At 39.9% G+C, this 23,925-nt stretch overlaps 1 protein-coding gene and 1 long non-coding RNA gene across 10 annotated transcripts in view; one reads left to right on the plus strand and one right to left on the minus strand.

Annotated features, from left to right (window-relative positions):
* LOC125963619 (uncharacterized) overlaps positions 1-23,925 on the plus strand; it is a 687,634-nt gene that overhangs the window by 557,528 nt on the left and 106,181 nt on the right. The gene's annotated exons all lie outside the window — the stretch shown is intronic.
* Positions 1-23,925, minus strand: part of ARHGAP12 (Rho GTPase activating protein 12) — a 109,884-nt gene that overhangs the window by 38,405 nt on the left and 47,554 nt on the right. For 5 of the 9 annotated variants that reach the window (XM_004278632.4, XM_033403492.2, XM_033403490.2 and 2 more), the window contains 3 exons: positions 11,336-11,599; positions 5,213-5,353; positions 4,048-4,128 (listed from right to left, as the gene is read on the minus strand). In XM_004278632.4, coding sequence (XP_004278680.1) covers positions 4,048-4,128; positions 5,213-5,353; positions 11,336-11,599 — 486 coding nt within the window. The remainder of the gene's footprint in view (positions 1-4,047; positions 4,129-5,212; positions 5,354-11,335; positions 11,600-23,925) is intronic. The other 4 variants (XM_004278635.4, XM_004278634.4, XM_033403493.2 and 1 more) reach the window with 2 other exon arrangements.

Raw genomic sequence — 23,925 nt, forward strand, 5'->3', positions numbered from 1 at the left:
CGAGTCTGAAGCTCATCTCTTGCCTTTTGTGTGTGGTATCTTTTGTATCAAAAGGTGTTCTGTTGAATTTTATGTAGTTGTATCTGTCCATCTTTCCCTTTATAATTTTTCCTTATATAGTCTCGTTTAAGAAATCCTTCCCATTCTGAAGTCAAAGATATTCTTTGACATATTCTTTAGCTATTAAAGTTTTGCTTATTACGTTGACAACTGTCATCTACCTGGAATTAATTACTAGGTGTGAAGTCAAGATCTATGTTTATTTCATTTCTTCATGTGAATAACCAATAATCTTCCCAACATTTATTGCACAGCCCACGCTTTATCTGTTAATTTGTGATGCCGCATCTGAGATTCCTATTCTGTTCTGCTGGTCTATTTCTCTACACATGTGCCCACAACTTAATCACTACAGCAGGAACCCCATCCCTACCCCCAGATTCTCCCTACTTAGGAACATTTTGGTTCTTCATAGACCTTTGTTTGCAAATAAAATTTACCATCAGTTCAAGACAAAAAAAAGGTAGGGACGGCGACAGGAAATGGAAATACAGTGAACTTACTGATCAATGGGGACATTTATAAAATTAAGTGTCCCAACCCAAGGTCATAATGGTGTATTGCACCATTTCAGGTCAACTTTTATGTCCCTCAATTCTGCTCTGAAATTTTCTTCATTAAGATCTTACAAACCAAACCTTCTGCAGGCGTATTCTTAGTTATGACTCTTCTTAGTGTTGCTGCTGCTTCTAATGTAAAAAAGATCTTTATTCCTATCACATTTTCAAATTGACTTTTTATTAGAGACATGGGTGCTTTTTAGGTTGATTTTAATATCATCACTCTTCAGTTTGCCGAATCTCCTGATTTTCTAATAATCAAAAGAACAACTGAATCTTTCAATTCATTTTTTTTTTCTTATTTTATTGAATAGAAACACTGATGGGAAAGTTACAGTCTAGGTCCTAACTCTATTGGCAAAGCTTCTGTAATCGCACCATGAAGTATGAGATTTACTGTTGATTATATGATAAATAACCTTTAGCATGATGTAATATATCATTACATGTGAAGTGATCTTTTTGTAGAAACATATAGTTGGGTCATGGTTTTTTGTCATTTCTAGGAATCTTTTAACAGCTGTGTTTAAACCATTTACACTTAATGTAATTATTTATATGTTAGGATTTAAGTCTATTTTATTTGTTTTCTGTTCTGTTTATCATTCCTGTTTCTCCTTTCTGGCCTTCCTGTGGACTACCCTGAGGAGTTTTTACTACTATAGTTTAATTTACCTGTAGTTTCTTGAGTCTATCTCTTGTTACAGTTTTTTAGTGCTTGCTCTAGGGATTACAATGTACATACTTAATTTCTCTCAGTCTACCAATATCAGCATTTTACTATTTCAAGTGAAATGTGGAAACCTTACCAACAATTACATCATAGTACTCTCCCCTCTCTATGATATAGTTGTTTTAAATATCATCTCCGCCTACAATGAGTACTTCTTCAGAAATGTTATAATTTTTGCTTTAAAGGTCAAACATAATTTTTAAAACTCTCCTCAGATATTCACGCTTCCCATTGTACTTTCTTCATTCATAATGTTCCAAGTTATCTTCATTTATCATTTCTCTTCTGTTTTAAGGACTTCCTATAGCAATTCTTTGAGAACAAGACTGCTAGTAATATATCTCTTAGTTTACTTTCATCTGAAAATGTCTTCATTTCACCTTCATTCCTGAAGGATATTTTTGCTGGATGTACAATTATGGGTCGACAGGGTTTTTTTTCAGCATTTGTAAAATGTTACACCACTTCCTTCGGGCTTCACGGTTTCTGATAAGACATCCATGCCATTCAAATCATTATTACTCTATAGGTACTATGTTGTTTCACTGAGCTGCTTTCAAGATTTTTTTTGGAGGAGGAAAAAGGGAATTCTTTAATTTTCAGAAATTTGATTACAATGCATCTGGATGTGGATTTCTTTGAGTTTATCCTGTTTAGTACTTATTCAGCTTCTTGAACCTGTTGATTTGTCTTTTGCTCATTTGGGTGTTTTCAAACATTGTTTCTGCATATATTTTTCAGCCTCACACTCTTTCTCCACTTCTTCTGGAATTCTGATGAAATGAATGTTAGATCTTCTGTATTTTCCCACAGATCTCTGAGGCTCTGTTCATTTTCCTAAAATGTATTTACTCCTTCTGGGTCCAGGAGGCTAGCCTGGTGCATGCCTCTCATGGCAGTGGCAGAAGTAGAAGAGCAAGCCCTGGCACACAAGCCCATTTCAATACCATGTTTGTGACACATTTGCTCATGTCCCACCAATGGAAGCAAGTCACATGACTAGACTGGATTCAGTCATGATGGTAACAGCAGGACAATACGCCCCATCCACAGTGGGAGGCCACTACAAAGGTACACAGCAGACAGCACTGATACAGGAGTGGGTAAGGAATGGGTCCAATGCTGCGATCTGAACAGCAGGACAATACGCCCCATCCACAGCGGGAGGCCACTACAAAGGTACACAGCAGACAGCACTGATACAGGAGTGGGTAAGGAATGGGTCCAATGCTGCGATCTGAACAGCAGGACAATACGCCCCATCCACAGCGGGAGGCCACTACAAAGGTACACAGCAGACAGCACTGATACAGGAGTGGGTAAGGAATGGGTCCAATGCTGCAGTCTGACACCACAGGTAATCTGGTTGTCTACCCTTTGATGGCTTTTAAGATTGTCTCCTCTGCTGAACTTCCACAGATCCAGTAAAATCTGTCAACATGTGTATTTCTTTTTCTCTCTCCTGGTCTGTATTGAGGGCATATTTTCCAGTTAAAAATGCATGCCTGGGGCTTCCCTGGTGGCACAGTGGTTGAGAGTCCACCTGCCAATGCAGGGGGCACAGGTTTGTGCCCCAGTCTGGGAGGATCCCACATGCTGCAGAGCGGCTGGGCCTGTGAGCCATGGCCGCTGGGTCTGCGCGTCCGGAGCCTGTGCTCCGCAACGAGAGAGGCCACAATGGTGAGAGGCCCACGTACCACAAAAAAAAAAAAAAAATGATAGAAAATAAAAAGTGCATGCCTTCCTTTAGTTTTAGAAAATTCCCAGAAATTATATTTTCCAATACTATTTCTCTACCATTTCCTCCATCTTCTTCTTCTAGAATTCCTGATATATGAATGTAGGAAACTTCCCACCCATCTTCCATTTCTCCTAACTATGCTTTAATATTCGTTACCTTCCTATCCCTCTGTCTATAGTTTACAATATCCACTGCACTTTATATTTCAATTATTTTTTTTCTATATCCATGTATCTTTATACTAATAATATTTTTCTTTAAACTGACTTACTCCGGGACAAAGAAAACTAAAGTCTATCTGGTAATTGACACTACAGATATGTCTGCTACTTACACTTGCCTTCTAAAACATTAAAATAATGTACCAATTAAAATTTAAATGTTTGCTCAGATTTCACTTAAAATTATCTGAATACTAGTAGTGATAAGTATATGACCAACTATGAAACCTACTGCTTTAGATAAACTCAGCCCTGGTGCACTTATCTAAAGAGAGAGAGCCAATGAGACCCTAGATCTCATTGCCACAAGCTGCTAATGACTGACTCAATTACAACACACATCTACATACAAGAATAAACTTGAATACTGAGTTGCTTTTCTTTCTTTAAAAAAAAATATAAGACCAACTTCACGTAGAAGACGCAATATATTCAAGGAAACTACTGGCATTATTGGCACTGAAGGGGACACTGTATCCAGGAACAATGAAAAACTGATTTCAAGTTAAACCAAAAGAATTTTTAAATAGGGATTATCAGTATTATATAGCTATAAGATAATGCACATCTTAGAAAAATTTAGCCAAAGGATTCTCGATGAATTCTGAAAAAACTAGTCCTGCTGCTTTTTAGAAGTTGAATAAAAATTTAAAAGTGAATCTGCTGTAACCATTTTCAGATATTATTTTATCTACTATTTCTAAACAGAAATCCAGTGTTAATGTTTATTACCTTTGGCAACTCCCATTCTGACCGAGATCCATCTGCACTGTAGTAATATTGTCTACCTTGATCGTCAACATGCTTGAGCCACTATAAAGACAAAACAGGTGTTATATTTTAAATGTACATAAAATTGAGTTTAAGCCTATACAACCAGAGATATTAGATGACATTCTCATGAATTTTATTCTACTTGCTCAAGACCATTGCAAAAGAAATATAACAAAACCTATACTAACAGACTTGCATTTTAAGTTTGGTAAAAATAAGTAAACTAGGGACTTCACTGGTGGTGCAGTGGTTAGGAGTCCGCCTGCCAATGCAGGGGACATGGGTTCAAGCCCTGGTCCAGGAAGATCCCACATGCTGTGGAGCAACTAAGCCTGCACACCACAACTTACTGAGTCTGAGCTCTAGAGCCCACGTGCCACAACTACTGAGCCCATGTGTCACAACTACTGAAGCCCGCACGCCTAGAGCCCAGGCTCCACAACGAGAGAAGCCACCGCAATGAGAAGCCTGCGCACCGCAACACAGAGTAGTCCCCACTCACCACTACCAGAGAAAGCCCGCACACAGCAACGAAGACCCAGTGTAGCCAAAAATAATTAATTAATTAATTTTTTAAAAAAAGCATATCTCCATTTATTCCCAAGGGTCTTATTCTTTAAACTAGCACAACAACCCATTACCTTCTCTGATGATAAACACATAAAATTTCAAAATGCATTCTCAAACTGGTTGATGAATCATAAAATACTAGATTCATGGTTTTTGTTTTATGTAACTTGGTTATAAAAGAAAAAGGAGTGTAGGAAGTGAGGTGGTATGTCATAACAGCATGTTGAGAAAACTATTCCCAAAAAACTATTCCCCAAGAAAAACACAAAGAAATATGTTTACTGAAGAAGTGTAAGCAGATTGACACTCAACGGGTCTTCTCTTCAAAGGGTCTGTCTTAAGCAGGTTGACACCACAAACATTACTGTAACTGGAAGCAGTTTAAAACCATGAATAAGTAGTTACACTGAGTTTTCATATTGTCAGTTGACATGATTACAGAATTACAAGAAAATATTTTCATGAGTTTTAAAAATACTAAAAAAGCTTCAGTACATAATGATTTTATGAGAGGAATGTGCCAAGAAAACTAGATGAGAGAAAAAGAAAGTACCTTTTCATTAGTACAGTCACTGGTATACAAGGTATGCCCACGTTCATCCAACTCTTCTGACCAACCCCTTGGAGGAGAACCACACTGACTATCTGACTGGCTGTAACAAACGCTGTGGTAGTTTTCTTCTGATGAAAGAAGCTATAAATAGTCAGAAACATAAGGATTTTTCTTCTTTGAACATATATATATGTGTGTGTGTGTGTGTGTGTGTGCAGCAGTTGAAAATCTAAGCAATTGACTTTATTTGGCTACACATACTAATGTATCTTGAATATATTCAAATATTTAGTTTTCAAAACAAATTGTTTAGTCTTTTTAATGGTATACTGTTAAGTGGTAAGGTGAAATTAGTAAGTTATTTTATTGCATTAATGCAAGCCTAGAAAAATTTACTATAATGAAATTGAGAACAATGTTTTCAGACTGAGAGATCAAATGCTACCTTCTATTTAATGCTGCTTTTGAACTGAAATCAGGTTAAAAAATGACAGGGGTGCGTGTGTGTGTGTGCACACATCCATGTGTAAGCAAAGCAGGAAGTGAGGGCACTTCTGTAGACTGAGATTCTTGAAACTTCTCACCGATTTATTGCAAGTTCCTAGCCAAATGCCCCGCAGAAAGTGCTCAATATATGTTCAACTATTTTCTTAAAGCGTGTGGGATGGAGATGGGGGGAGAAAAGACACTAGCTTTGTAACACTATATTTTATGTTCTAATTTATTGTCAAGTTTTCCTAACTCACTCAACCAAATGCTTCTTAAAACTATTCAAAACTACACTTTGAAAGAAGAAAAAATAATATTGAGAAAATACAAACACAATACAGAAAGATTAAGAAATTCAGTATGTAATATTTACTAGGCTAACTCTAATGTGCAAATGACCCTTCCAGGGTCACGTTCAGGTAAAATATCTTCTACAATTAAATCTACTCAATCAGACTGGATTTTCTACCATAATTTGGTCTGAAACACTAAGATGTGTAGATTCTCAATGCTGTAGAAGTAACATACGTAAACATCCTAATGTTAGCAATACGTTCACAAAAACTGACATAGACAACTTAACAGAAGTCTTACGTAGAGTGAACTATATATGTTTTGTAACAGTAACGTTTTTAAAAAATGAAAAACCTAACTCAAAAATCAGGATTTATTTTAATTTAATTGAGACCACTTAAAATGTAAGCTCATATAGGAGAGGTACAGTAAAATTTTTTAGAAACAGTAAAAGAAGGCAATCTGTACAGGAAAATATTATTCAACCATCAAAAAAAAAAAAGAAGGAGGGCTTCCCTGGTGGCGCAGTGGTTAAGAATCCTCCTGCCAATGCTGGGGACACGGGTTCGAGCCCTGGTCCAGGAAGATCCCACATGCCACGGAACAACTGAGCCCATGTGCCACAACTACTGAGCCTGCGCTCTAGAGCCCGCGAGCCACAACTACTGAAGCCCGCGTGCCTAGAACCCATGCTCCGCAACAAGAGAAGCCACCGCAGTGAGAAGCCCGCACACCACAACGAAGAGTAACCCCCGCTCGCCGCAACTAGAGAAAAGCCTGCGTGCAGCAACGAAGACCCAACATAGCCAAATAAATAAATATATAAATTTATTTATTTTAAAAAAAGAAGAAGAAGAAGAATCCAGAAAGGTAAGTACAATAAAAAGGCAGCTTTCTCCTTGATGGCATTTGCCAAATCCTGAACTAGAACATTAGCTTTCAAGGCCATGCAGAAGTGCTGGGGAACAGGACTCGGAACAACCTAAGGCAGTGAGTCCCACAAGAAAGAAAGGGGACCCCAAAGAATTATACCTGCAGTTTACGGGGTGAATCAGAAACAAATCTTGGCCCTTTATTCCATGCTAGGAAAATCACAGGACTAATCAGGGGAAACGGGGGAAGAACGCAACAAGCCACTCTTCATGCAATCCAAAATTACTACTACCTAGGTGGCCTGTGAAAACGCAAACTGAAAATTTAGTTTCAAATGTTCACAGCATACTAGTTTCCCCAGGCACCTGGCAGAAACAAAAGCAAATCCTCTCTGAAGGAACCAACTTTCAACCCTAGCATTAAACTTGCTATATATGAATTTCCAACAACTATAATCTCACATTAAAACACACACACAGGGCTTCCCTGGTGGTGCAGTGGTTGAGAGTTCACCTGCCGAAGCAAGGGACACGGGTTCGTGCCCCGGTCCGGCAAGATCCCACATGCCGTGGAACGGCTGGGCCCGTGAGCCATGGCCACTGAGCCCGCGCGTCCGGAGCCTGTGCTCCGCAACGGGAGAGGCCACAACACTGAGGGGCCCGCGTACCGCAAAAAAAAAACAAAAACACACACACACACGATGTAAAACAAACACCATGAGTGAGAGTCAGCAGAAGAACAGCATATTCAGACTCTTAAAGACTATATACTGAAATTAGCAAAAATAAAGTAGAAAATAAGACTTAAGAAAGATATGACAAATAAATGCAATATATGATCCTTCACTGGATCCTTCACTGCAGGAAAAAAAACTATAAAGGATATGAGTTGACAAGTGAGAAACACGAACATTACCTTTGTATTAAATAATATACTGATATTAAATTTCTTGGGTATGATAAAGTATTTTTCACACACACAAAAAAAGATTTTGCTGGAAACAGTCCTTATACTTAGAGAATAAAACATAATGTTGTCTGGTCCAAATGATTCAGAGAAAAAAATTACTGCAGAGTTAGAAGGGTAAAAGGAGGGAGAAAGTAACAAGGCAAATGTGGTAAAGTGTTAACAACTTGTAAATCCAGATGAAGGGGACCTGGCAGCTCACTATACTATTCTTTCTACTTTTTTTGTATGTTTCAAACTTCTCAAAGTAATTAAGATAGGGAAGCTCCCCAAACAAATTTAAAATAACACATTTTTTAAATTCAAGGGTTGGTTTAATATCAAACAAACATACATGATGAAGAGAAAAAGAGCAAACAGGAGCTTGGCTTGGAAATGACTGGGAACAAGCAGAGAGAGACACAGCAATAAATGTTAAAGTATAAGGGAAATCAAGAGACATGATAAACGGAGCGAGCAGACTAACTGTTCGTCTAATCAAAGTCCCAAGACAAGAGGAAAGAGAAAACGGGACCGGAGCTGTATAAGGACAATGCCTTCGAGTTTTTCCAGAACTAATCAAAGATGGAACGCCTCAAATTTGGGATTCCCAACAAAGCCCCGGAAGGAAATAAAAAAGGTAACTTCACCGAATCACATCATAGTGAAACTACAGACACGAGATCCTCAAAGCCACCCACAGGAAGGGATCTACAAGCTGAATCTTCCACATCAACAATGGCAGCCAGAAAACATGAGAATAAAGTCTTCAACGAACAAGGGAAAGATAAAAAGCCATCAGCTTAGAACTGTGCACCAGGTAAAGATACTCTTCAAAAGTAAGGATGAAAAACAAATTTCCAGGCAAATGAGAACTAAGATTCTATCACTAACAGAGGCTCACTAAGGAATTTAGAAGTAGGTACTTAGGTCAGTATAAGGTTATCCAAGGTAGTCTGATCTGCCTAAGAAATGTGAAAAAAAGTGGCGCGCGTGAGGGTAATTTGAGCCACCGCGTGGAACAAGTAGTAAGGGGCTAAGAACAGAGATAAACAACAAGAGCACCGCTGCGCGGACAGTTCCTGTATGGTTTCAAAAGGAGCAAGAAGAGCTGATTAACCGCGGACTTTGGTAAGTGCGCCAGTTACAACTCCTGAGGAGGCGTTTCTCATCAGCAGCACCGTGGACAGTTAGGGCCAGGTTGTTCCTCGTGGTGGGAGCTGTCTTGTGAACCACAGGATGCTCAACAGCTTCTCTGGCCTCTACCCACGAGGAGCCAGTAGCCCTCGCTGAGTTGTGACAACCCAAAATGCCCCCAGACATTGCCTAGGTCCCCCCGGAGACAACACTGCCCCACGTGAGGACCACTGTGCTAGGCGCAACCACTGAAATAACAAACTTCTGGGTTAGGATGAGAGGGCGAGCATCTGCTCCCTCTCTAACCCTACTGAAATAAAAGTATCGAAACAAGCCTAAAAAGACCCGAACCGCCAAGAACAGGGAGAACACAAGGAGACACAACAGCCACAAAACTCTGGAGGCTGAGAAGCAGATGAACAAACCCCTAAATTATCCGCAAAGAAAGCAGAATCTAAACTGGTGGGGGGGGATGGGTGCCGGGGAGGGAAGATGAAATGCAACAGGTCTGCAGCGCGAAATCTTCAAACGGCCCAGGAAGTGACAGTATTAGGTCCTCCTGGAACCGAGGGTACTGAACTGAGGACTGAAATCGCCAGACTCCCCTTCCTCATGCCTGGCCACTAGGTGTGCATCCCTCCCTTATTCCAGCCCAAGTGTAGAGTTTTACTCCCTGTCAAGAGGGATTCTGAGTTGGAAGACAACAGGCACGACTGGGACGCAGGTACCAAACAGAAAGAGGGGAGACTAAGGAACTATGTGCAAACCAAACGCCGGGTACCAAGACCCAGGCGGCCCTTACTGTCCAAGTGTTAAGACTTCTGCAGAGACAGGTCAGTCTGAAAGGGAAGACCGACTGGTTCCAACACTGGAGACACCCCACATGCAGCTGACCGAGATCGCCATAAAGTCAAGTTCAAAATGCCTTGCAACTGTGAGAAGAAATGATTTCCAACCTAGAATTCTTCACTCAGGCCAACTATCGATTAAACAGGAGGGCAGAATACAGACTTTTTCACACACAAAGTCTCAATGTTACCTCCCATGCACAACCTTTCTCAAGAAGTTACTGGAAGATATGCTCCAGCCACTCTGGAAATACCTACTTTACACGATACCTGCAGAGAGTGAGTGGTGTGAGCTCAGATTCTGAAACACTAATCACTCTCATCTAGTCACTGAAATAGAAAGCTAAGAAGGGCTGTTGAAGTTCCCATGTATACTTCAAATTTCTTTAAATTATTCTACAATTTAGCCCTTACCCCAATTCTTCCAAATTATATGATTTTACTTTATTATTGATACACAGGACAACTTATTTTCAAATCTTTCTGGACACACAAATTCAAATCACTTTTCTAACATTTTCCTATTATAGTAACACATGAACAATTTCTCACTATCCTCCCACCTCATTCCTGAATACTAAAAGTACAAGTTACCACCAAAGCAAAGCTATAAATAACCAACTGAAAAACAGGATAAGACGAGGGGTCGTTAACTATAAAAAGCTTCCAGATTCTGCTAGATACAGGATGTGTTACCTAATTTCTCCAGCTCCTACCTACAACTGGAGTTCTGTTCTTACTGTACAAGCCAGCTGCTCTCTCTAAGAGCAGGTGTCCTGTGCAGGTGCAGGGACCGCCGTCTACCAAACAGCAGGATTTAACTCCATTCTATCCACGCTACCCAAGCTTCTCCTGCACACCTGAACAGTCCCAAGGACTCTCTCCAGGCCTCGGAGATAAGTGTTTCTCAAAACGCCGCTGGCCAATTCACCTCACCACCCTCTGAGAGGTGGGAGGGAAGTGAAACCAAGGCAGGTGGGGAGACAGTATGGACACGTGTTAGAGAAAATAACGATATAGAGTGAATTGTCAGACTTAGAGGGTGGTCCTTTGTTCGCAGCAAAGGAATTATACTTATTTCCCCTACATAGAAACAAAAAGTGATCTTGTATCTCTAACAAAAACTGACAAGTATCTTGCTAGCCCCACCAAACCATAAAGAAAAGTGTCAATTAAATAACTTTGTTTTTATTTGTTTGGCTAAATCATATCACATATTTTCTCTCCTTTTTCTAAAAGATGTCACTCCTTGGGCAACAACAATGATTGAATTAGTATCTTCTAGCGCATGAGGGAAACTACTGCCACTAGGCAACATTAACCCAGTTAATTCTGGAACTAGTAAGCATGCTACAAGGCTAGACGCTGTCCACTAGTTAGAGATTAGGAAGCGACAAGCAGTAATATAATAAAACGTGGAAAAAAGATTTAGTATCTTAGAGATGTCAAGGGTTAGAAGCAAACCTATTCACTTCTTTGAGGAACAAAAAGAGAAAAAGCTCGGTAACTCATTGGTTGACCCCCTAACTCCTCATACCTCTTGATCTCCTGGACTCTGGGAATCTCCTTTGCTTATGTTTGTATCTCGAGTCCAGCGAGGGGGTTTCCAAGTTCTTTCCTGTGTTCCTCTGTTATAGTAATAACAACGCCCTGAACTATCTTTATGAGTTTCCCATTCTCCATTAATCTGAATTGCTGGGCTTCCAGGGATCGGGGGGAGAGCCGACTGGGATATTTTCAGTTCTTGCAGGTTAGCGTAGACAGGAGAATCTGGCCGCCCTTGATTTGGAGGTGTTGTCGCCTGTGAAAAATGTGAAATATCCATGTTTAAACTGGCATAACGCTTATAAATTAAACATGAGATTTATAAACATAAATACTAATTCATTCATTTTAAAACATATATACAGGTGTATATATTCTTTATAAGGAAATAAGAATTTAACAGTTTTAATATTCATAGTTTGAAAAAAAAACATAAGCTTTAAAGAGAATCCAAAGTGTGCCTGGGCTTCCCTGGTGGGGCAGTGGTTGAGAATCTGCCTGTCAATGCAGGGGACACGGGTTCAAGCCCTAGTCCAGGAAGAGCTCACATGCCGCAGAGCAACTAAGCCCGTGCGCCACAACTACTGAGCCTGTGCCCTAGAGCCCGCGAGCCACAACTACTGAGCCTGCGAGCCACAGCTACTGAACCCGCAAGCCACAACTATTGAGCCCGTGAGCCACAACTACTGAGCCTGCACTCTAGAGCCCGCGAGACACAACTACTGAGCCTGCATGCCACAACTACTGAAGACCGTGCACCTAGAGCCTGTACTCTGCAACAAGAGAAGCTACCGCAATGAGAAGCCCGTGCACCGCAACGAAGAGTAGTCCCCGCTCGCCGCAACTAGAGAAAGCCTGTGCACAGCAACGAAGACCCAACTCAGCCAAAAATAAATAAATAATTTTTTTTTTTTTAAAGCGTGCTTAATTACTTCCCCTCACCCTGAAAGAATACTCGACTAGAAGTCAGGAGCTATGGGTTCCAGTTCAAGATCTGGCCTAACAAGTTGTAAGACAACAAAAAAGATCACTTCATATCTCTGAAACTGAACTTTTTAATCTCTGTAAGTGAAGAAACTGGATTAAACCACCTAGTCCCAATTGGCTCTAAAATTCTATGATTTTAGGCAATTTTCAAAATATAAAAAGTCTTACATATAGGTAACTCAGCATTTATTCAGAAAACTATCAAAAGAAAGATTTCATATCCTAAGCTCTAGTATTAAATCAAGAATATAAGTAAAAGACAAAGGAGATACAATACTTCAGGTAAGAATTTACCACATACTACTTCTCAGCTATAATTTCTCAGCAGCCATAAACAAATCTTTCCTCTCTTCCTAGTCTACTTATTTGTGAATTTCCTAAGACTGGAAAAACAATTAGTAGTAACTCTGATTTACATGCTTATTCAGTCTCAACCTTCAGTTTTACTTTTTATTTTTAAATGTCTCACTAGATGTCAGTCAAGAGCAGAATACTCTTCATACACTTTGCATAAGGACATTGTAAACTGTATTAAGTTAGAATTGTAATTGCTGAAAGAAAAAGTGCACGTCTGAGAACGCCTTTTTAATACTGTGTGTTTGTATTTGTGTATACATCTTTCCTTTTACAAGAGGGTTTCTCAACCTCAGCACCACTAACATTTGGGAAGAGATCATTCTTTTTGTGCGAGCCTATCCTGGGCATTGTAGAATGTTCACTAGCATCTCCAGCTGCCACCCACCAGATGACAGTGGCTTCCCCTCACTGTGACAATTAGAGTCTCCAGACACTGCCAAATGTCTCATGGGGACAAACTGCCCCTGGTTGAGAACCTTTGCCATATTAGTCCTAGAATTATTCAGACGTTCAATTACTTCTATAATATACCCATAGTTTTATGGACACCTGAAAACACTGAATTAAAAAAGGGAAATGTGGGCCATCATCAAAAAATCTACAAACAATAACTGCTGGAGAGGGTGTGGAGAACAGGGAACCTCCTGCACTGCTGGTGGGAATGTGAACTGACACAGCCACTGTGGAGAACAGTATGGAGGTTCCTTAAAAAACTAAAAATAGAGCCGCCATATGATCCAGCAATCCCACTCCTGCGCATATACCCTGAGAAAACTATAATTCAAAAAGATACATGCACCCCTATGTTCATAGCAGCACTATTCACAATAGGCAAGACATGGAAGCAACCTAAATGTCCACTGAGAGAGGAATGGATAAAGAAGATGTGGTATATATATACAATGGAATATCACTCGGCCATGAAAAAGAATGAAGTAATGCCACCTGCAGTGACATGGATGGACCTAGAGATTGCCATACTGAGTGAAGTAAATCAGAGAAAGACAAATATCATATGATATTGCTTATAGGTGGAATCTAAAAAAATGGTACAAATAAACTTATTTACAAAACAGAAATGGAGTCAAAGATGCAGAAAGCAAACTTTTGGTTACCAAGGGGGAAGAGGGAGGGAGGGATAAATTGAGAGACTGGGATTGACATATACACACTACTAGATATAAAATAGATAACTAATAAGAACCTACTGCATAGCATAGGGAACTCTACTTAACACTCTGTAATGACCTACATGGGAAAAGAATCTAAAATTAAGGAGTGGATATATGTATACGTATAACTGATTCACTTTGCTGTACAGCAGAAACTAACACCACACTGTAAATCAACTATATGCTAATAAAAATTTTATAAAAGGGAAATGTGGATGGATACACTGAATCAGTTTTATTGAAATTAAAGTACTTTAACTGCTAAAATATTATTTGCCTATAAATTAATTATAATGAATCTAAATTACAGAATAAGCTTTACAAAAGAAAACAGTAGGGACTTCCCTGGTGGCGCAGTGGTTAAGAATCTGCCTGCCAATGCAGGGGACACAGGTTCGAGCCCTGGTCCGGGAAGATCCCACATGCTGCGGAGCAACTAAGCCCGTGCACCACAACTACTGAGCCTGCGCTCTAGAGCCTGCGAGCCACAACTACTGAGCCCACGAGCCACAACTACTGAAGCCCGTAGGCCTAAAGCCCGTGCTCCGCAACAAGAGAAGCCACCACAATGAGAAGCCCGTGCACCGCAAAGAAGAGTAGCCCCCGCTCGCCGCAACTAGAGAAAGCCTGCGTGCAGCAATGAAGACCCAACACAGCCAAAAATAGAAAAATAAAAATGAAAGAAAATAGTAAAACTAACCCAAGACCTGAATACATTTATAAAATGGTTACCTTTGGTCTTTTTAAACATGGTAATTATGCAAATATTGTACTCAGTGATACAAATTAGACTGTTTTTCTATAAATGTTAGCTTTGAACTTAGACTATCACCAAACAGCATTTTTCTATGAAGAAAATCTATCCATGAAGACAGATTTCCATGTGTTTCTCTTCCAGACTAATTCCATATCCTGATGACTTAGCTGGATAACAGTGCTTCTCTGACTAAAACCAACCCTGTTAGTATAACAAGTAATTCTATATAGTAAATCATTTCCCAGGACCTTATCTAGAAAATTCAACAAGTGTTAAAGTTCTTTGCTCCTGATACTTCACTAGACTTGGGGAAATAAAGACACCAAGAAACAGCAACTTTCTAAACAATGTTAGAGACACACTGTACTACGGCTTTAAGAAATAACTAATTCCTGTTGTTTAAACAATTCAAATTTAAACAGTTTTCCCAATTAAAAAAAACGGAAATGCCTTAACAAAGTTTATAAGGCTAGCATAATTCTGAAACAAAAGCAGAGAATTAAATGAAAGAAAAGTACAAACCAATGTCACTTATAAATATAAATGAAAATATACTAAATAAAACATTAGCACTCAAATCTAGCAATGTATTAAATAAATCAGGAAAAAGTGGAAATATTAAGGGAGTCTGTCTTCTGGAAATCTCTTACTGTAATTCTTTACATTAACAGATTAACTTGATCATCTCCACAGATACCAACAAAGCTACTGATAAAATTCAACATGGATTCAGGATAAATCTCTTAGCAAGTGAGGAACAGGTGATGCCTCCTTAATTTGATTTTTAAAATTATTATTCAAAATAAACATCATACTCAGCAAGACACTGATAGAAGCATTTTCATTAAAGTCAAGAATAATTCCAGGGGGAGTTCCCTGGCAGTCCAGTGGTTAGGACTTGGCGCTTTCACTGCCAGGGCCTGGGTTCAATCCCTGGTCAGGGAAGTAAGATCCCGCAAGCCACACAGCCCAGCCGAAAAAAGAAAAATCCCAGCATGCCAAGTATCACGGCTTTTATTCAACAAATGTGCAATACTAAGATATGAAATGTACTGAGACACGAAAAATGAGTTAACGCATAAATACCCAGTAGGAGAACAACCCTGATATCTGTCACTGACATAATGAATATTTGAAAATCTAAGTCCATGAAAACTACTTAGAAGTTTAATAAGTTGGCCAGATAAAAAGATCATTTAATCAGTTTCTGATACATGAGCAATGACAAGTTAGAAACTGTAACAGAATTTTTAAAATCTCATTCATACTAAGAACTGTTAAAACACAGTTAATAAGTTTAACAAAAAGCTTTAAAAAAACATAAGCTTAAAAAAAATGAGGAATACTTCTAGATAAACTGTTGTTGTTCCTTAATTTTGTAACTGTGTTCCTTCTCATAAAATTAATCTGTACATTCTACAAATTCAATGCAATGTTTGGCACACAGTATAGTTAGTTCACAGCCTTGCATACAGTAGCACTGAAGGAAATTTGTTGAATGAACAAACAAGTGAACGAAAGAATGCAAACATATATACCCAAGTAAAAGCAAAACTGAAGGACTTGGAAACGGTTACATGTGATAAAGAGAGGAAACTAGGAAATCATTCACATTTCTAGTTTGGGAACAAGGATGGACAACTGTGTCACCATTTAAGACAGGACTAAAAGTGGACTAAGCATCAAACCCTCAGCAGTGCTAAGGTTACAAATATGATTAAAAAATGAGTCTTCGTCTTCTAGGACCTCATAATGTAGTAAAAGAACGTGAAACAAAGGTCATTTAAATGCATAACAGACCTCATGCTAGAGCTACACATGGGACAGTGTAGGAGCAAAATCGAAGAGACTTGGAACCATGGGAATAAGCCTCAGAAATGAATACATCAGAATTAGCCAGGTCAAAGCAGGGGACACAGGAGGCAGAAGAACAAACGTCTGAAAAGCACGGTGCATTCAGGGAAGGATGCCGGCTCAGAGGGCAGGTGAGAGGAGAGGCACGAGAAAGATGTAAAGAGAAGCAAATGCCAGAACAAGGAGAGTTTGTGTGTCATGTTCAAAAGCAGATGTTACCCAGCAGCATTTAGGGAATAACTGGAGAAGTTAAGCCAGGAAGTATATTCTGAGTCAAAATTTTGAAATACTGCAGATTTTAGATGAACACAATTAGAGGCAGCGATCAGTTAGGAGGTCGGTACAGACAGAAGATGAGAGAGGCAACAGGCCAAGAAGAGTAGGAATAGAGAAGCAGGGCCAGATGCAGGAAACAATTAGAAGTTACATTAACATGCAGATTGTATGTCTGTTTATGTGAAGCATGTTTTTTGGTGTGTGTGTCTTTAACCACGGGTTAAATAATGTCAAGATGAAGAACAGGATAAAGAGAGGAACACAGAGGAGTTCCATTTAGATTGTAGGAGGTTGGAACTCCTTTTCAAGTCCAGGTGGAAACGCTCAGACTGTCAGGTACCCAGATTGGGAGCTCAGTACAGAATCAGTGCTAAAAACATAAAAGTCATCAGCATACTGGTGGGGCCAGACCTTAAGGGAGCGCACAGAGGGCGGGGGTGGGGGAGGACAGGCCCCTGGGGAGCACCACGCAGCTGCGTTACGAGGTAAAGTGAGGAAACAGGCATGAAGTTAGCCTGAGGTCTGGCACGATGACCTCTGGTGGTGTTATTACAACTACTGATGCAATTAATATAACTAAGGTACTAAGCAAAGTAAGAGGATCCAGTAAAGGAAACAGAAAGTCAGAAGTAGACAGCCTGACAGGAAAAGATGGTATTTAAAAGTCAAGGATGGGCTTTCCTGGTGGCGCGGTGGTTGAGAGTCCGCCTGCCGATGCAGGGGATACGGGTTTGTGCCCCGGTCCGGGAGGATCCCACATGCTGCGGAGCGGCTGGGCCTGTGAGCCATGGCCGCTGAGCCTGCGCTCCGCAATGGGAGAGGCCACAGCAGTGCGAGGCCCACGTACCACCAAAAAAAAAAAAAAATTATGAGGTTAATGAGAAAAGCAAAATATAAAAGTGCATCTAACTTCCAACTTAAAATTTTAAAGTATGAAGAAGAACAAGCTAAAACATTATGAGTACCTGGCAAGGTTTTCACTCAGATCTAATGGAGAGATCAAAAGTTTCATAGACAAGCAAAAGCTAAGAGTTCAGCACCACCAAACCAGCTTTACAAGAAATGTTAAAGGGACTTCTCTAAGCGAAAATGGCCACAACTAGAAACACGAAGATTATGAAAGGTAAAGGCAAATACACAGTAAAGGTAGTAAATCAACCATATATAAAGCTAGTAGCAAAGTTAAAAGACAAAAGTAGTAAAATCATCTTATCCACAGTAAGTGAGTGATACAAAAAATGAAAAGGTGTAAAATACGATGTCAAAAACAGTAAACCTGGGAGGGAGGGGAGTAAAAATGCAGGGTTGTTAAAATGCGTTGGAACTTAAGAGATCAGCAACTTAAAATAATCATAGATAGATAGGTATAAACCTTGTGGTAACCACAAACCGAAAATCTATAATAGATACACACAAAAAAGAGAAAGAAATCCAAACACAGCAATAAAGACAGTCATGAAGTCACACAAGGGAAGAGAAGATAGAAATATTGAGTCACTATGTTGTGTAACAGGACCTATTATTGTGTTGTAGGTCAATTATACTTCAAAAACAAACAAATAAACAAACTCATTGAAAAAGAGATCAGATTTGTGGTTGCCATGGGGGAAACTGGATGAAGGTGATCAAAAGGTATATAAGATAAAGAAGTACTAGGAGTGCAATGTACAGCATGTTAAATATAATTAACGCTGCTGTCTGTTACATATGAAAGTTGTTAAGAAAGTCAATCCTAAGAGTTCTCATCCCAAAAAGAACTTTTTCTCTATTTTTATATTTTGTATCTATATGAGAAGACGGATGCTCACTAACCTTACTGAGATGATCTCCTCATGACGTACGTAAACCAAATCATCATAATGTACCCCTTAAACTTACACACTGCTGTATGGCAATTATATCTCATTAAAACTGGAAGAAAAAATTTTAAATTAAAATTAAAAAATTTTTAAATCAATTTTCTCGAGAATTCCCTGGTGGTCCAGGGGTTAGGACTTGGCGTTTTCACTACTGAGAGCTCAGGTTCAATCCCTGGTCGGGGAAATAAGATCCCCAAAGCCACTAGGCATGGCCAAAAAAAAAAAAAATCAGTTTTCTCTGCATAATGTAATTATATTTTTTTCTATGTGCTTTATTACCTAATTTCATCACAATGAGAATTACTACCCATAGAGTTTGATTAGGACAAGAATCTGGGGCATCTGTCTAGTCTACCGGACTCATAAAGTGACAGCAATGGTATTAACACTATACAAACCAGTGTTTCTTAAGGGATGGTCAATGGATCATCTATAACAGACTCATCTAGGGGTGCTGATTAAAAGTCTTGTTACTGGGGTTGGAGAGTACTGGGGGTGGGGGTCAAGAATCTGTATTTCTAAGTACCCTATGTGATTTTCATGTATACTATTATTCAGAAGATACTCAATCTTTCTGAGTGAACTTAGGGCAAACCGGGCCCCTGGTCCAATACACTTGTATCACAAAAAACATAAAAAACTTAAAGACAATTCTTAAGTCCATACCACCAGCTTCTTACTCTGCAGATAATTCAAAGGAAGAAGTCTTAAAAGAATAAGCAACAAGAAGTACTTCCAATATATGAATCAAATAAAAATTAGTTCTCAAATATTTATAAGACTTAAGTATTACACACTTAAACTGAACAAACAGCCTTGTTCATGAACTGTCACGAACAAAAATAAGTGGATTTTTCATACCAAAAAAAAAATCTTTAAAAGGAGAACACAGAAACAAAGTTAATTTTATGGGTCATATCTGTCATTAATTAACAACTGAACTGGGACCAGTACCTCTGCACATGACCCAATTTAATATTTAAAAAAAGACCTGGCCTGTTCCACTTCTATCTATATGCAGACGAAAATAGTCTTCCCACTGTCCACAGAAAGGAAAAACTGGGGAGCCATATACAAAGAAGGTAACTTTAAACTTCGATTGTACCGGAATTCTTACTTTCATACCAAAAATACTGAGATTTGGCCCTCTTTACTTTTGACATTCAGTCACTGTTTCTAAAATAAACTTCAGAGAACAGGAGAATACATATTAGCTACACTTCTTGTTTCTTAATTAGCATATGCTAATCTGTACTAATACTTAAGTATTATATCTACCTTACCATAAATGACAAATTATATCTATATTACTGAATAATCAGTAATTTATATTACAGAATAATCAGTCCCTGCAGCCTATAATCATACCTTTAGATTTAGATTTATGGGGAAAAAAACATATACCAAAGTATCAAACTCCAAAACGGAATTCTAATTACTTTTTAAATTCTATTTTAATTCATGTGGAAAAATGACATTTATGTGCCTTTGGTAATTTACCTGCTTAAACTCTGCTTTACCATAATTGCTAATTATAATAACATCGGGTCAGTTAACAGAAGGAGGACAAAAAGAAAAAATATGGTCAACAAGCCAATATTCAGTTAAAATAGGACTGAAATTTGTTTCAGTTTCACAACTGAAAATTGCACACCAACTTTATTTATTTATTAAATTTATTTATTTTAGGCTGCATTGGGTCTTCGTTGCTGCATGCAGGCTTCCCTCTAGTTGTGGCGAGTGGGGGCTACTCTTCATTGTGGTGCGTGGGCTTCTCACTGCGGTGGCTTCTCTTGTTGCAGAGCACGGGCTCTAGGCGCGCGGGGCTCAGTAGTTGTGGCACACAGACTCAGTACTTGCGGCTCGCGGGCTTTAGAGCGCAGGCTCAGTAGTTGTGGCGCACGGGCTTAGTTGCTCCGCGGCATGTGGGATCTTCCCGGGCCAGGGCTCAAACCCATGTCCCCTGCATTGGCAGGCGGATTCTTAACCACTGCGCCACGAGGGAAGCCCTGGACATCAACTTTAAACTGGAAAATGCAACTTTCCAAAAGACAATATTCTCACTTAAAGTCAAATTTTAGGGGGAGAAGGGAAATATATTACCCTCTGTTTAATAATTTTTAAATACAAACACTTGCAAGTTGAAGTGTTCATATCTTAAAGCATGGCTGCACTGAGATTTCAAGCTCTGTACAGTATTCTGATATCTTCTGCAACTCACTTATTTAACTATCGTTTAAGAACTAATTATAAGCCAGGTGGGAGATGAACATAAGACAGTCCCTGTCCTTCAGGGCCAGCAGCCTAGAAAAGAGGAAGAGACAGGCAGAACACGACTCCAGGGACAGGAGCTGAGAGTTATACAGAGAAGCAGCAATAAACAGAGAGAAGAGGGTGAGATGGGGTGCTCGGGGAAAGGCTCCCGGCAGGTTTAACTGCATCTTTAAGGAAAGCAGGAGGAAGCCAGGGACGCCAGGAAGCGGTGAGGACCCTCCAAGAACACTCACAGTCTTAGTGTTTAAGCTGACATAACACAAGGAAATGAAGCACAGTCTTTCAATAATGAAACATAACTGGTAGCTAAGTGAATCCAGTGCTGTGAAAAGCTTTCACAGATATTATTTTCATGGTAAATAAATTCTTTTTCTTACTGGTTTTCTAGTTATTGCAACCCAAGGCTGCCCAACTCCTCCGGGGCTTGCTGTCTCACATTCAGCTACTAAAGGTTCCCATTCCACCTGGCTTCTGTCCTCCCCCTGCTCCGCGGACCGTGGCCAACGACCTGAAGGAGCCCTTCACGTCATCACAGGTCCATCACTTACGCCTCCTCCCCAACAGACATAAACAAGGCAGGTCCCAGGCGGGAAGGCGCGGAGACCTGACGGATGCTCGTTTCTGGGAACCACACAAACACACTGGAGTCATTCCTGTGCCACCAAACCTGCCATAACCGCTGCCAACAGGGCAACCGGGCCATGCCATCAACAGAAATCGCTGTGGTTCAGGACTCTGGACCTACAGGGTGGGTAGATAGCAGCTGACAGACACCAAGTGAAGAGCCCAGGGGCCTGGAGCCCAACACATACAGAGTCGTGAGGGGGTGTGTGTACAGTTGGGAGGTTTATCGTAAGTAAAAGATCTGCCAAAAAGGGACAAGTGACAAACTTCCCCTTGGAGATCAAGCCCACAGCTTCTGTTGTCCTCACGTGGGTCCTTCCTGGGCCCAACTACCCTGTAGCTTGTCGTGGACCTTACGACACTGCAGTGTCATCCCACACGGGCTGCCGGCCTTTCCCTCTGGAGCCTGATCGCCTTTCACGCAGAAACATCTGCCTGGTTTCTTGCTTCGTCTTTGGCGCCAAGCACAGCACTCGCGCACAGTAAACACTCAGGATGTTCTTAAGGGAAAATTACCTTTATAGAACTAAAGAAGCTATCAGGAAATCCATGCACTAAAGTTAATTTCCTACTCCTGTGTTTACAGTCTCCCTGGGAAATCTTAACTGACTCCACTGCTTCAAAAACATCAAACTCTCTCTCAAACACCCACCTCCCTCCCCTGCACAGCAGATGTGTTGTGAAAGACCTCCTGGCGTGGACCCTCCAGACGCTCAGACTCATCACCTCCTCGGCCTCAACCTCTGTCCGTAACACACTATCCTAGTATCCTCACCAGTTCAAACAACAGCATCACGAGCTCCTCAGGGGGAGATCTCAAAGTCACCCTGTGTCTCTTCTCTTCACCCCAATGAGCTTCTACTAACTCTTCCCCATACTCTGTCTTGAATTCCTTCCTCTCCTATCCCAAGACAACCACCTTAATCGAGGTGGTGAATAAGTGAGGACAAGTCCCACTTCTTCACCTTGTCAAACTGACCCTCCAGTCCCAAGAGTTATTCTCCAAAAACAAATCTGATCTCGTTACTCACCCACTTCAAAAACATCAATGAATATTTCACTGACTGTAGAAGTTCAAATATCACAGCAGAGAATTGAAGGCTCCTAAAAACTTCAGTCCCAAACAATCTTTTCTGCCTTTTATTGCGACTGTTTTTACATTCTTTGTCCAAAACCCCCATGTTACTCACAATTCTATTAATGTCATGCTATTTTCCCTTTTTACACATTCAAATCCTTATCCCTCTATCTACAACACACTGTTCCCAACCACCAACCGTGAACCACATATAAACCATAACGAGTTGGTTCAAAGATCACTTTCTCTTTGAGATGCCCCTCTATTCTTCAAGGGCAGAAGTCGTAGATTTCCTGTGCCTCTAGAGCAGCGCTAACACGAATATCACATGAGCCAGGTGATTTAAAATTTGCCAGTGACCACATTAAAAAGGTAAAAATAAAGAGGTGAAATGAATTCTAATAGTATATTCATTCATTCAACCTAATATTCAAAATATTAGCATTTAACTGTATAATGAATATCAAAATTATTGAGATATTTTATTTTTTCTGGACTAAGTCCTCAAACTCCAGCATGTATTTCATAGCACATCTCAATTCAGATCCTAAACTTTCATCAAAAATACTTGATCTGTATACAGATTTCATAAAATTTACAGTTGAAAAACAGATTCACAGACTCAAATGATTCCAAACAGTCTTAAAAGTTTTCCCATAAATGAATCAAGTATGAGTTTTAAAATTTTAACTTGGAGTAACTGAAATAAAATAAAATAAAATAAATTCAGTTCCTCAGACTCACTAGCCACATTCGAAGTGTGCGATTACCACACTTGGCCAGCGGCCGCTAGACCAAATAGGGCCAGCTGGCAGCACCTCGTATTCCCCTGTACTAACTGTCCCCAGCACACCCCACAGTAATTAATTGCTGTTCTTCTGCCTCCCAGTAAACTGTAGGCCCCTGAAGAGTTCAGAGCAAGACCACGTCTTAATCATCATATGCTTTCAAAGTCTAGAACTGAAGATCCCTTCTCAAGCCCTGACTCAGACTCTAACGATTTCTGTTTTCCCAGTAACTGCTTTCCCAGTCCATAGTATGTTTTAAGTAGAAAGGTAATGGGGATAGCTGCTAGATACTAATATTTATTGATGAAACCTCATTATTAATCTGTGTTAAAAGTATTCAACAAGAGATGCTCGTCGTTGGTCAGTTAAGCAAACAAAATTCCTCAGCAGGACATAATGCTGAGATAACAGGACTTAGTTACCATTTTATGCTGATGAAGCAACAGTGCAATGGCCTGGTGCACTGCCATTCATTATTACAAATCTCCCTCCCTGGGAACTTGAATGGTAACTCTAGGATCAGCACCCAGGGGATGACTAAAGAATACTCTGTTGC

Source organism: Orcinus orca, chromosome 2 (genome assembly GCF_937001465.1).
Source record: "Orcinus orca chromosome 2, mOrcOrc1.1, whole genome shotgun sequence".
NCBI classification, from domain to species: domain Eukaryota; kingdom Metazoa; phylum Chordata; class Mammalia; order Artiodactyla; family Delphinidae; genus Orcinus; species Orcinus orca.